The sequence below is a fragment of the Cariama cristata genome, unplaced genomic scaffold (genome assembly GCF_000690535.1).
Source record: "Cariama cristata isolate BGI_N322 unplaced genomic scaffold, ASM69053v1 scaffold43787, whole genome shotgun sequence".
In the NCBI taxonomy this organism is placed as follows: Eukaryota; Metazoa; Chordata; class Aves; order Cariamiformes; family Cariamidae; genus Cariama; species Cariama cristata.
In genome coordinates this window covers 1-14,654 of record NW_009625769.1, presented here as the reverse complement: position 1 = coordinate 14,654, position 14,654 = coordinate 1, and the positions used below count along the sequence as shown (strand labels likewise).

At 43.6% G+C, this 14,654-nt stretch overlaps 1 protein-coding gene across 1 annotated transcript; it reads right to left on the bottom strand.

Annotated features, from left to right (window-relative positions):
- Positions 1-577: 577 nt before the first annotated feature.
- PABPC4 (poly(A) binding protein, cytoplasmic 4 (inducible form)) lies at positions 578-14,406 on the bottom strand. Its single transcript, XM_009703727.1, has 15 exons — positions 14,198-14,406; positions 8,001-8,194; positions 7,568-7,683; positions 6,946-7,085; positions 6,582-6,676; positions 5,847-5,984; positions 5,150-5,245; positions 4,372-4,644; positions 4,017-4,104; positions 3,724-3,843; positions 3,059-3,186; positions 2,260-2,353; positions 2,017-2,147; positions 1,829-1,928; positions 578-924 (listed from the first exon to the last, which is right to left on the bottom strand). Exons 1-14 carry the CDS (start codon positions 14,388-14,390, stop codon positions 1,842-1,844), a joined length of 1,893 nt encoding a protein of 630 aa, XP_009702029.1. The 5' UTR covers positions 14,391-14,406; the 3' UTR covers positions 578-924; positions 1,829-1,841.
- Between the last annotated feature and the right edge of the window lie 248 nt (positions 14,407-14,654).

The following is a 14,654-nucleotide window of genomic DNA, read 5'->3' as shown; positions in this document are numbered from 1 at the left end:
CACCTCCAGGGGAAAGATGGTTTAGCTAGCCACCTTCCTTCACAGCAGAAGGAGCTGTAACGTCTTCTTTTCACCTCTTTCTTTCAGGATTGCTGCGTGCTATATACTCCCTCTTACCCCAAAGGATCACCCAAAATAGTTTACAAAGCATCGATCAACGCCGTTGCCAAAACGCAGCCACCTTTAGAGTACAAAATAGCAACAGAACCATTAAGGAAAGCATGCAGGTGGAAGTATAGAAACATAGACAAAGAACAGCAAGGCTTCTCCTCTGCAGCAGAGGATGAAGAGGGAGCCAACCCCCTTTTACACCTCACTTGAAAAATACCTCCCAAATCCTTCTATAAGATCACCATTCAGTTACAGCCGTCACCCAGTCAGACACTAACCAAACCCAACATGATCAGCCTGTGGCATAATTTTAACACAGCCGCTTCAAAACAGTGATTGTCCAAAATTAACAATAACTCAAATCACTATTTTAATGTATCAGTCATATGACAACTGCCCGTCAGTTTAATTTTACTGAGCCATATCACATTTACCTATCAAGAGAAAAAGATGACACACACAGTGAAAGTTTATTCCTTTATTGATAAATGCTTTCCAGACTTTCCAAACTGGATTGTTCAGTTAAAACCAAAACCACAAAAACTTCCAACCTAAAATCCTCGACATCCTCCTCAGAAGACACAAAGGGCAGCTCTGTTCTGACCACAAAGGAAAAGCTTGCAAGCCCAATTCTGGTTTTGGAAATCTAGAGCTTCAGAGTTGGCTTTTTAAATAAGACCTTAAAGATTAATTTACAAAATGCAATATAACTATGTGATATGATGCATGGCATTGAGATCTGCAGGAGCAGTGAAGAATCTTCAAACACCTTGAGCTGATGTCTATGAAGGGGCTATTTGGCTTCTTTGCATCCTAGAGGAAAAGAGGAAGACAAGTTACCTACGCACAGCACACCTTGCTCCAGGCTAGCAAACCTTCCAGCATTACAAGCCATAAGGACGCCCATATACTTTGCAAGGCACAGAGAAGCTGTTCACAGTTGTGGATAATACCCATTTCTGATCATCTGGCAAGAAATTCAAATTCTTTAGCAGAGCAGCCAGTGACTGGAGCTGCTGAGAAACAAACGGATGAAAATATAAAGAACCCTCATCATTCTTCACCATTTTGAGTTGTGACATCTGACCACAACAGCTTCACAAAAAGTACTGAAGATGTAAATTCCAGACAACCCACAGAAAAACGGATCATGAAAAGCGAGAAGACGCATTCAAAGAATCAAAAAACCTTATTCAGAAGTTAAACAAAAGCCAGCTCCAAACACAGGAGACAGGACTTGGAGACACCTATGCAGTGAAACGACATCCCTGACACCAGCACTTTAACACATACTGTAGGCAGGTGATTGGCAGGACAAGGAACGGGCATTAACAGCCCATTTAGCCTCAAAGTCACTTCAACGTCTTGCATGTCATTTTATTTCCCAGATTAGCAGTTTCACAAGATTCATCTCAATACATTATTCCTCCCTTGACATGTCAACTGGTAGGAACACTTGAGGGACTTATGCAACACCTTTCTGATGCTTAAAGAAAGATTTCTGAAGAGTTTTTCTAAAGCTTCTACAGTAAGGATTCTGTTAGGAGAAACTACATTAGGGTTTGTTTTGGTTTTTAAAGAGTGGACTAAAATCAGACAAGTGCTGCACGCGGACTGACATGGGGCTCCAGACTGGCTGCATTCACTAACAATCATGCTTTATTTACTCCAATTCCAGAAGCTTTTCACCGAAGCTAAGGACCCAGGCACTTACCACCAGTCTTCCTGGTTTAAGAGGTAGCAGCAACCACGCCCACCTTCTGGGCAGCTTCTTTCTTGGCTTGGTGAGCCTGCAACACGGCAACGGCCTCCTCCACCTCGGGGAGACAAGTTATCTAGTGAGACCTGCTCTCTTGACCAAAGTTGCTCACAATCCACCTCATCTGAAAGAACAGGCTGGTTTACCTTTGACCGGAGGGACTCTGGAGACTCTAGCATGTGCAGAAGCTCCGAGTTGTCAATCTCTAGCAGCATTCCTGTGATCTTCCCCGCAAGGCTGGGGTGCATAGCTTGAATCAGAGGGAACAAACGTTCTCCTAGGGCAAAAACAGAGTTCAGACAGCCGAGTTTCAATTAAAAAGTCATCTTTGAAACCCGAGGGGATTTCCAACGTAAAACGCAATCTCTAAGAACTGGAGTTTCACTTACCCAGCATCTGTTTCTGCTCCTGGGGAGGGGCAGCAGCCAGCATGGAGGCCGTTAGCGGTTCCTGTCCCTGCACGTGTACTGCAGGCTGAGGTGCCTACAGAAGGGCAGACATGAGGGTTCTGAAATAGATACTAGGCTGATTGCTACTTAGAGACAATAAGATATTCCCTCCTTCTAAAACACAACCTTCGTCAAGCCTACAGCAGACTTATGTTTCAGAAAAGGACAGATAAGGTGCCCTTGGTTCACAAACATGCTCACTCCAAGTCCTGAACTCAAAACCCCAAAAAGTCACACACGGGCACTGTAAATATCTTACAAAAACTGGGTCAAATATTGTAAGACAAATACCACAACTGACAAAGAGCATCCATGCCTGCCACCTTTTTTTTTTTTTTTTTTTTACAACGCAGAGGTTTGTGGGAGAACCCCCTTTTTTTTTTTTTTTTTTTTACAACGCAGAGGTTTGTGGGAGAAGCAAACTGTGCTTTCAATGATAGCCTAGTGAGGATTTGGCAAAGAGGTGAGAGAATGAATGCTTGCAAAATGGGAAAGCAAAGAACCAAGAAAAATGTCCTTACAGCCAATCTGGGTAAAAAAAGGCTTGCAAGTGCAAGACAGAAACCAGTTAGGTTGCCCCTGGCAAAGGTGCAACAGCCAGGTTTTTAAATTCTAAATTCTGATGCCTGTCTGGGTTTAAAAGTAGCTTGAAGTTTCTGTAAAAACACTTCAGTTGCATGCAAAACCTGTTGGCCTGCAGTAACCTGCAGGGACTTCACCACCCAGACCCTTGTGTTACCTGCAAAGGCTGTACAGCTGGGTGTGGGCTGCGGACACTTGAGGCATATTTATAAGGAGGTACTGCTCTGGGAGCAGGGGCAGCTACAGGCGGACGAGGAGCTAAATTCTGCCCTGCAGTGCCAACACCTGCAAAAGAAGAGAAGAGAATTACAAACACCTGTAGCAACACGCAAGCAAGCTGGGATGTCTGATGTTAACTGCTGAATTCGAACTATGCTCTGCAATACTTCTTTAGAAACCAGGCTGCAAAATGCAACTGGCTACTTTAGGAAGGGGCTGTTCTCCCTAAAACATCTTGCATTTAAGCTATTTTCTAGCTACTCACTGGAATAAAATGAATTTGGATGCTCTACTCCGAAAACAATATCCACAACCTACAGAGCCTTTTTTTTTTTTTTGAGTGGTAAATGTTGCAGAGGTGTAGAAATGAGTTCCAAACCAGTGGAAAACAACTCATCTGGATTTCCACTGCTGTGCTGTAGCACCAACTGTCCCCAGACCTGCACTGCACAGCAAGGAATAGGAAAGATTATTCAGGTGCTCTCTCTGCCCCTGCTCCAGGTGGCCTTTGGTTATCTGCATCTTTGGAAGGAGAAGTCAGGTCTCAATAGCATCCTCCTCCCTCACAGACAAGGGGAAGAGCCTGGGAGGCAGAAAACTTACCAACTCGCTGGGCAGCAGCAGGGAGGCCACGAGAGGCCGGAGCATTGCCGGCAGGGGCCAGATGGCGCAGTGCTGGCCGTGGTCCAGACTGGCGCATGGCATTTGGCATTCCCTGGAAGCCTAATGGAAGAAATGAGGGGAAATCCTCAAAATAGAACTGGCTGGCAAGTCAGGACAGTCAGCTACAGGAAGCAAGTTGGGGTTATGTACAGAAAGGAAAGCATGCATTGCTGTTGTTGGAAAGTACAGCCAAAAGGGTCATACAACCAAAATATTGTCTCTAGCATGCTCACCTTGAGGTCTTCCTCCTTGCTGCCAGCGTGGGTTGGGTCTCATCTGCGTCATTTGATTGGGTGCATAGTAAGTGGGTCTGCTCTGTGCCTGAAGAAAGATCAGACAAGCTCAGAGGCCACATCGAAGTGAATGACAAACTTGGTTTACACCATGTTTTGGCACTTGTTGCCAGGACTCAACACTCAATTCACATTAAGAGAACAGGCAGCTGGGAAGGCACAGAATTAGCTCCACTGACTGCAGCCCTCATTAGGAATGTTTGCTTATAGGCATAAGAAAGGCTCAATGAGATTACTGCAGCTGAACCATCAAAGCTCCAAGACAGGTTAAAAAACCTACACCAGCTCAGCTCACCTGGGGCACAGCAGGCATGAAATATCCCCCAGCAGCAGGCTGGAACTGATTAATGATTGTGTTGGCAGGCAAGGCTCTCATCCCAGCAATGCGCTGCATGTACTGATTAGTCAGATGGGCCTTTCGCTCTTCTTTCCTTTGTGCAAGTGCAACATACAACGGCTTTGAGCCCACAATTCGCCCATTCATCTCTGTCACAGCTTTCGTAGCTTCCTCTGGAGAGGAAAAGCAGACAAAGCCAAACCCTTTGCTCCGTCCATCTTCCAGCATGACCTGCAGTAAAGATCAATTGCTAGTGGAGTACCGTTACAAGAACTTAGCCTAAGAATCCATATTTTTTAAATGTCAGATTTCAGGCAGGTAGGACATAACTGTTGCAGAGGTGTAGAGACAGGCACTCAGTGAATGAAAAGTCACCTGTCTGGATTTACTCTGCTTTTCTGTAAGCACCATGTGTCCCCAGGCCCACACCGCACAGTAAGGAATGGGAAAGATTTGGTGCAGCCTCTAAATGCATGTAGGAAAAGGCCATTTCATTCTTATTGGGAGTCACCTCAAACAAGCATGTTTGCCACTTCCTGCCTCCTCTTTTGAGGAGGAAACAAAGCAAGTTTTCAATAAAATCCCACCGAGACCCAAAGAAATCTGTGTATTTACTAGTCCAGATGTTCTTAGGACCACAATGACCAGAGGATATAAGAACTGCCCTTCAATCCCAGTCAGATAACAGTTCCTTCTTCAGGCTTTAAAATCCAAACGCCCCCAAAACCTACAATACCTTGGCACTCGTTATTGACCCAAAAGGTGAGAACTCCTTCCTCAGTTTTTCATCATCTATAGTGTCATCTAGGTTTTTAATGTATAGGTTAACACCCTAGAAGGGAGAGAACAATAAAGCATTCGTAACATTAAAGGAAAAGCTTCAGCACATCAACTGTTAGTGTCTATCTGCCAGAGCTGTAATTTAGCTGAAAACTCTTAATTTAGCATAATGTTCCTTCCGTACCACCCAAAGCTGAAGGCAATAAATGTTGCAAAGGCGTAGAGACAAGTCCCACTGTGGTGAAAGGGAGCTTGTCTGGATTTCCTCTGCCTTCCTTTTGCATCATGGGTCCCCAGTCAAGCACTATATTGCAAGCAGTGGGAAAGATTCAGATGCAGTCTCTGACATGACCCAGTTCTGACATAAATTAGAGAGACAACAACATAAGGTTATGCTGGCTCTTTCCATCCTTCTAGGTATCCCCATTTGAAAGTAAAGGAGACAACATGACTTTTCTCATGTCCTCCTGAACACTTTCATTGCCAACACTATGCCCTGATGTCCCCTTTGCCCCTAAATACCTCAGTCGCCTTTACATTTTAACTCCCAGGATCTCGCTCAGGACAATGACTGACTACTTCGTCAATACCTTTCAAGTGTGCCAATAGACTGAAAATGGTGCTTAAATTCAGAAAAGGAGCAGACTATTCACCTGGTACCGGCTGAGTCTCTCTTGTTTTAGCTGTTCAAACTTCCGTTTCAGCTCTGCCTGGCGCTCAACCTTCTTCTGTGCTCGGCCTACAAATACCATTTTCCCATTGATATCCTTTCCATTCATTTCTTCTACTGCCTGGACAGATGGTTCAAGAGGAAACTGTCAACTGCTGAAGCAAGACAGCACCTGATCCTGTTAAGAACAGGACTGTCCAAATCCCACATTGTATCCCCGCCTGTTAGCCGCATTATCTTTGCACTGCTTCCATGTAACAACAGGCTAATTAAAGACAAACTGAAGTTATCAGGAGAGATCATGCTGACAACACCACTGTAAGTGCTGGACTAACAGCAACTTGCAAATTAATTGCAAGAAGAGGTGGGAATAAAGACCAAATTTTAACAAGTATACTGCTTAGAGAAGACCATTTCTAAGCAATGTTCTCACTCTAGATGCCTTCTTCCTCCTTAAACCCTGCATTTTAGTATTTCTTGAGCAATTAATGTTCTTGATTATACCACTGCATTCTGTGTGGATCTAGTAATCTGGAGAAATGCCAAGTTACCCTTGAATGTCAAGCTAGTAAGGCACAAAAGGTTTTTAAGTTCCCACATCTGGAGAAGGTTATGCCTGAGGCAGAATTTTCTATCGTTTTAGTAGCAAGCTCCCATGATAAACCAAGGAAGTTTTTCTTCTCTGCAGATACCCAAGCAGCACAAAAATTGGTCATACCTTGTTAGCATCTTCATGCTTTTCAAAGCTTACAAAGCCAAAGCCCTTGGATTTTCCAGTGGGGTCTGTCATCACTTTAACACTCAGAGTTTTACCTGTTACCAAGGGACAGGGTTAGTAAAATACCACAAAACTATTTCAAGACTATTAAACTCCATATAATAGCCCCAGCCCTCCCTCTCTTGTCTGCTGGTCAGCCTCTGCCTCCTGTCTAATGTTTGGCACAACTACTACTCACATCTCAATTCTTTGTATTCCTCAGCCCAAAACTGACCCAGCTAGAGCTATACAGATAGCAGCAGCACTGCTAAACTACCATGGGTCATGAAATTCACAGCTTTATTAAAAGTGTTTCTATATTTACCGTATTTGCTGAAGAGCTCCTTTAGTCTTTCATCATCCATGTCATCCCCAAAGTTTTTAATATAGACATTGGTGAATTCCTTCGCCTTCGCTCCCAACTCAGCCTCCCGCTCTTTACGAGACTTGAATCTCCCAACAAACCTGTAAGAAAGAATGAAAATACCAATAAGCAGCTTGTTTTCAAGAGCAGAAAAACAATGTGTGACTTGCAGCAAGGCAAAAAAAAAAAATGAGTGTGTAGTAGGAGCTGGGAATGGGGACAAGAAAGGGTGACAGCAGAAGAGAAGGACAAACAGGCTACAGACCAACCAGAAAAATCACCTGTCCTATGGTCAGCCAAGGATGCCCACCCAGCTCTGCAGTGGAGAGAGTACTGGCCACAGAAACCCACCCAAGCCCACTAGCGGAGAGGTAGCAAATCAAGGCTTGGTTAGGGAAACCCACCAGCCCTGTAATGGAGGGGTAGCAGGCCATGGCTTGGGCAGGGTCACTCACCAGCCCTGTAGTGGAGAGGTAGAAGGCCAAGGCTTGGGCCAGGAGAACCAGTGCCTTGTGTGTCCCTGTTAATACCGAGATGCATCACGGTTCATGCGATCGTTGCTGCTTCTGGCTGTGACACTCACACTTTGCGGTCGTTTAGCAGCATGCCGTTCATCTTCTCGATGGCTCTATCTGCAGCATCCTGGGTCTCAAAGTGCACAAATGCGTAGCCCTTAGAGCCATTCTCATCACACACCACCTAGATATGTGGAAGGAAAACAAAGTGTCAGCTCTCTGAACATGTTTTCTCCTCTGTCATTCTCACACACAAGGCCAGCACATGAAAAAGAAGTTACTGCCAAGGGTCAACACTAGGAAAACGTTATCTGTGTTTCAGACTTCCTCACTTCATGACCAAATCTGATGCAACTTCAGCAATCCCTGACCTTTTGGTCAACTCTGCCTTTTCAAGACTCTGCTCCTCACTTGGTCAAAGGGGTCCCTTTTGCTTCCTATGCTGGACATGTCTCATCATGTCACCACTTAACAGAATTGGATAAAGTAACCACATCTCACCTTGCAGGACAAAATATTCCCAAACGCTGAGAATGTGTCATAAAGTGCCTTGTTATCAATGGATTTGTCCAGGTTCTTAATGAAGACATTCCCAACCCCTGACTTCCTCAAGGAGGGGTCCCTCTGAGACCACATGATGCGAATGGGTTTTCCTTTGATCACATCAAAATTCATGGTATCTAGAGCACGCTCAGCTGCAAGAGAAGCCAAGAACAGATTTCTGTGGTTTGTTAAAGAATAAAGGTTTCCATCATGTGGATGACGGTTTTCTCCGAATTTTACTCAGCTCATGGTGACATTTGGGGTAATATCATGGGCAACCAATTCCAACAACTTTTTAGCTCGGTATTTCAAGGGACGTCTTTGCAGCACAGTCACAACATGTTTAAGTATATAACAGGTTTAACAGACTATTTTAAATTTACATTAGAGTAATGTTTTAACCACCACAGCAAAATGAATGTCAAAATGCCCAGGGTTTACTAGGTATATTCTTAATTATTATTGCTCCACCCAAAGAAGGAAAGGAAATACAGGAAACCCTGGGGGAAAAAGGGAAGTAACAAAAGTGACTGTTTGGCTTGTTTGCTTTTCATGAAGCTCACATCTACCCGTACACATTTCTATTAAGAGAAAAGGATCATCTCCCCATCAGGTCAGGGAAAATGTGCACGAACACGTGGCTGGCTGGGAAGAAGACATGAGTCAGCCTCTAACTAATGTGGCCAAAAAATGATTCCCAAGTTGCTCAATCTAAAGCTGACAGCAACAGCGGACAAAAGTCTGGAAAAAAAGTCGTACACCCAATCTGATTAACATGGAAGTGTTTAGATAAACTCCAAAACCCCAGCACTGTCATTCTAACCTACACTGAAACCCCCCTCCACGATTCTATTTCTGCTACCTACTGATATATTAAAAGGATCATTACGTACACACATTAGGATCTTGTTCATAAAATTGAGATGCTTGGGACTCTTCTGTGCCAGAAAACACTCCCAGCATGGAGTGAGCACAGAACAAGAAAGGCTGTTAATTCCCAGCATGAATGAGAGGGATAGATATGCATTAAAATCAAGGAATATTAACAGGGTAGAACCCAAGTTTTCCAAATTTGTTTGGCTCAGCTCTTCCAGGCCACCTTCATCCAGTGACATTTGCTGGTTTGATTTCAGGAGCAGCAACTTCAAGGAAAATGCCAATTCAAACACCTTCTTTCATGTGATTTTGCTAGTGCAGCCAGAGTAACTACTCAGCACTTCACAAAACTATCTCTAGGAACTCCAATGGGACATTGCCTACAAAAGTCTCCTGCACTCCCTACCCTCAAAGGCAGTAGTTTCAGCTACTGCATGGAAGTTTCTCAGAATTTTTCATGTGCTTTGAAATGTTTTTGTTGTTGTTGCTCTTTAAATTGAAGTGATGCCATCACCATTTTCCCCCCAGTCCTTCACATATACAGCCAGCTGGAAAACAAGCTCTGCTGGACTTCACTCCCCAAGTAGTCAGGCTCGCAAAAGAAAAAAATAATTTAAGAAGTAAAGTTATGCTTGCTAGGGCTCTACTAGCTCTGTTTAGTCAAAAGAGTTAAATACAATTAACTGTCATGCTAAAATGATTCCTCTGCTGCTACTCTGAATCAATGCAACTGAGGTTCTTCCTGCAGTCCCTTCCTAGTAGGCACTTCAGCAGGCAAGTTGGTCCAGCTTGTCAAATTTGGCAGTGTTTATTTATAGCAGGGAGAGGTCCTCCAGAAATATGCGTTGGCAAGGACACAAACTAGCTGTATATGCCATTTGCAGCAGAAACATAAAGGTGACAAGCAGATGAAGCAGCGACATGCAACCAGAGGGAACTGAAACACTCTGCAGCAGCTACCGAGACATAGACTAGTTATGACCTTACTCCCAGTTCTTTCAAGCTTCCTAAGCATATACTTAAGCAGATACTATTGTACTGCTTTTTCAATAGCCTGCTAGTATTCCACTCTATTATTGTCCTCTGCTTGAAATTCGCTCACTTCTTGTGAGCAGTGGTGTAAGAAAGCCCTAGATGGATTCCCTGATTTGAGAGAGGTCTGCCACACCTGCAGGTGGAAATGCAATCACATTACGCCAGGACCTAAGAAAACCTGTAAAGGATCACCATGAGTTATGTGAATGACTCAGGCTAAGCACATCTGATTCATTTCCTTAATCTGAGCAAACACCTTCTCATTTTCTTCTATTTAAGCCACAAAGTTTCAGCCATTTCAGTTCCTGTATCTGTTTCTCTCCCACTGGTTCCTGTCGTCCTTCCAGCAGACTCAACTACAACTCATATATAACATTAGACACACTCTTAACCCCTTTCAGGCTTTGTTTTCTTTCCTCTTCCACAGCCTTCTAGATAGGGAAAGCATATGAACACTCCTTGCAGTTTGCCTCAGGCCTCAAGGTAATTGATCTCCCTTACAGGCTCCCTGATGCAGAGCTAACACAATGCTGGAATTAGCGACTGTGGCTGAGCAGCATAAATACAGATAACCTCATGCACACACCAAGATTCACCCATGAGAAACTCTGCACAAGGAGTTTTATTGTGCAGAGATGGCTGCTCTGCAAACCTCTGGGCTCTTGCTTACGTCACTAAGCAAAAGAGACCCGACAACAAAAGCACATAGCACAAATTTAACCACTTATTTTTGAAAAAAGAGAGGTTGCATACAGAACAGATTTAAATCTCTTAATCACTGAAGTTTGAACAAAATGCTGATGGCAACGAGGCATATACAAGTAACCACTCTTCCTTTTTAACTTCACCCTGCATTTACGTTACACAAGTCTTCCCTTACATTGTCTTCTCCTCTTCAAGGAAGAAGAGAGACAAAAAGTTTTATCTTTATTCTTCTCCACCTTGCTTCTTCAGAGACACTTATCTAAATCCCAGCTGTGGGTTCCTTCTTGGCTTGGGAAATGTTCTGGTTTCTCTGTACTTCCAGAACAGCTTATCTCTGTAGCCATATTAAAGTTTCTCTGCTTCATTATCTGAGTTGTCATGTCATGACTGCCAATGTTATAAAACCCTGAAATGCAATTAAATTGCATGAAGAACACATGAAAAAGGAAATTCAGCTTTTCTTTCAAATTAAATTAGTTTGTTTTCTTTCCCTTCTTCAGTCAAAAATAATAAATATTAACGACCACAGCTGAGCCTGAACTAGCCAGAACTTTGAAGCATTTCCTTAATCTGCCTATCACAGTATGACAGATTCAGCATTCACTGGTTAGTACACCAAAGAACTGCAATCGAAAACAGCAGAGCTTATTTCCACTAAAAATAACCTCTCTGCAGCAAACAACCAGTTAGGCAATGCATGTCCACAAAGTAACCCCTTGCCGGGTCAAGCATCACTCCGTTAGCTAACAAAAATGTACAGAAAAACACAAGCTTTGAACCAATTTGGACACAGGAACTCTGAAAGTACAGAGCACGTTCAGGATGTGACAGCGTGAGCTCCTGGTGGCCTCACGTAATGGGGAAGAGCTCTGGCTACTTGATTTGCTCTATGGCCTTTCTCTCGCCATAAGGACAGAGTCCTATTTACCACACAAAAAAGTTAAAACATTGTTTTCTTCAGATTTACAAAGCACTCATCCTTCCACAAAAGGTGCCAGGGAAATGCAAACTATCATGTATCGACTCCTTTAATACCTACTACCACTTCAAGCATACTAACAATGTGTCCACAAGAACCTCCCTAGAAGTTTTTCAGAGCACAAAGCTCCCCGATTACTTCAAGTGATATTTTGTAGCACCTACTATCACCCAGAAACAAAACAGATCTTTTCAAAGATTTAGTAAAGTGAAGTCCAAATGCATTTCTGATTATGCATTCCTGGAAGAAAATCCTGATCCCTCCTCCTCTCAGAAAGCCCTCATGCAGGCTGTACTGCATGCTGTGACCTTGAAAACCATTCCAATTTCTGCATTCCACAATAAAAATTGTATTTTTCATATTTAAGTCTGTTTCAGAGAGACCACAACACACCACCAAGTAGCTCACCTTTCCAAAATTATCTATGTTCTGCTGCATTACATTTAGTACAGCAGCTGTTTTTTACTTATGCAAAGTAGCACATGCTGCAGTTTGCCAGACAGAAGAAATGAGGAGCACTTCAGAAGAGATCTCTTCATGAGGGCAGGAAGAGTTTGAATATTTCTCTTTCCCAGTATTAACCCAATAATTAGGTTTAAATCACTTGACCTTCTACCAGTAACAAGACACCATTTACTTTGTCAAAGTATCACTTGAAGTACTGGGACTTCCTAAAATGTCTGCTGCCTCATCAGGAGCTCAGAATGATGCAACCTCCCTCTAAATTCCTGCCTATTTATTACCATAAAAGATTACCTTGAAATATATTGGAAGGCCACCTGTCTTCATATTTGGATGAAGTGCAGAACTCCTTTCTGCTAAAGCAAGCACATGTGACTAGCTGCTCTTCCCTTTTAACATCATAACTACATGTATTACACGGGTCTTCTCTACTTTAAAAGAACTTTATCTATACTTTTGCACCTCATCTCCCCAACATTCATCTAATCCAAGCTCTGAGTTCCTTCTTGGCTTTATTTCTGCTGCTTGTTTTTATTTCTCTTATCCTGCAAAATGACACCATAGCCTAGACAAAGGCAGGTGAGCCTGAATAACTGTATCTTTGCTTGTACAGCACGTGGACATACCAAAGTGGTTTTATAAGAGGGAGTCAGAGCAGACAGGTCCATCAGAGCAGGAGAGGACCACATATACAAGCTTTCAGGTTCTTCCTTTCGCACCGAGAAGTTTTAAAACACATAAATACACTGCTTAGTCTGCATAAAAATCACTTCTGAGAGTTCCATGAATGAGAAATTATGCAGTGGGGTGCAAGCCAGCTTTTTATCAGCCTGGCAAGAGAAAGGATCAGAAGTGCTCAATCAGATTAGTCCACATTCCAAGTAAAGGACATGCAGAAGAAGGTACTCTGGCTTGGGAGAAGATGGAAGCTAGGATGGCACATAGTCACAACAGACTATGTAAAATCCAAACATTCCAGCCAAGGGCTCAATCCCAGATGCTCTGCTAGCTTGCAGGAATACAATTTTGTAATAACATTTCTTGTTTTCTACACAAGAAATACTTTGATCCAAAGTCAATATATTACCCTATGCAACAAACAGACCACTCTCTGCTGTCTGTAAAAATGTAAAGCAGGATAACCAACTGCAGGTTAAAGGAGAGTTTACTTGCTGCTGAGGTCTGTGCTGTTGTGAATTGATTCTGAATTCAAGGGAAAAGTTCACTCCCTATCCTTTGCATGGCCCTGTTGCATATATACACTGCTAAATCACAGCACAGAGCAATAAACTTATACCAGTCAACAAGCAAAGACTCTGAAAACTAGGGCAGAAAATGCTGACCCATTTTTCCTCCAGAAAAGACATGTTCCAAAATGACCTCTTCTGTCCCATCTTTCAAAGGCTACTGCTGCTTCAGCTCTGGAATACCTACTTGAGCCAGAACCAAATTAAAGTATGGAAAAAAGTTTGGTAAGAGCAAATCAACATGGCTTCTGCATGTGAGACAACCTGGTTTCCCACACATTGAATAACACACCTTCTTTCCCATTAACACAAGAATACCACTTCCCAGACTGGGAGACCTATCTGGCTGCTTGCACAAACACAGCAACCTGCAGTCCACCAGTTCTCCCAAATATTAAACTGGAACTAGTGGGCAGCCACAGGCTCAGCCACTCAAAATGAGCACTCAACCCGGGCTGACTACTCTGAACTTTTTCCGCTAGGACAGGCTGCATGAAGACCCACACAGATAGCCCAAACCTACACAAGAACGAAGGGGAACACACTGGAGATTATTCTCTTTTGCAAGGAACAAACCTAGGTCTCCAAAGTTTACTATCACTAAGAGAAAAACAGGTCTGTCTATCAGAGATGTTACAAAGATGTGCATTTGCAGAGTATTTTGTAGACATCAAGCAGTAAAAAAATATTCCTGTTTCAATCACTAGCAAGTGATTACTTACCCTCTTAAGCGTAACATTTTGGTAGGCAGCTACACGGCAAGCCACACCAACAGCAGTGTGGATTAATGGGGAAAAAAGTGAACAAAAGTGAACAAAAAAGCAGTAGATGTGGTTGTATATGTCACTTACCATCTGCTGGCTGCTGGAAGTTGACGTAGGCATACCCGAGGGACCGGCGGGTGATCATATCCCTGCAGACCCGAATGGAGAGAACGGGCCCAGCGGGGCTGAACTTCTCATAGAGCATGGCCTCGGTGACATCGGGGTGCAGGTCACCCACGTACAGCGACGCCATCGGGTAACTGCTGGCAGCCGTGTTCATCTTCCACCCAGCATGCGCTCCCACCAGGAACTAAGAGGGGTTTTATCCTTGGGGTTTAAGTCAAGCTTTCTGTAAATATTCAAACTGGGGGAAAACCTCAAGATCTTATTTAAAAGCCTCACTAAGCAAGGGCCTGCAGAAACAGCTTGGGAGAGGGGGGCTGGCAGGAGGCCGGTGACCAGAGGGCCCAGTGGGGGGGCCGCCACGCCAGGCCCCGGGACAGAGAGCAGCTGAGGGGAGAGGAGTGGCCTGGAAATCAGAAAA

Coding starts and splice junctions, on each gene's coding strand:
- PABPC4 (XM_009703727.1), bottom strand. CDS start 14,390: ATGAACACGGCTGCCAGCAGTTACCCGATGGCGTCGCTGTACGTGGGT. Junction 7,684..8,000: donor GGAATATTTTGTCCTGCAAG/GTGAGATGTGGT, acceptor CCACATATCTAG/GTGGTGTGTGATGAGAATGG. Junction 4,105..4,371: donor TCATGCCTGCTGTGCCCCAG/GTGAGCTGAGCT, acceptor ATCTTTCTTCAG/GCACAGAGCAGACCCACTTA.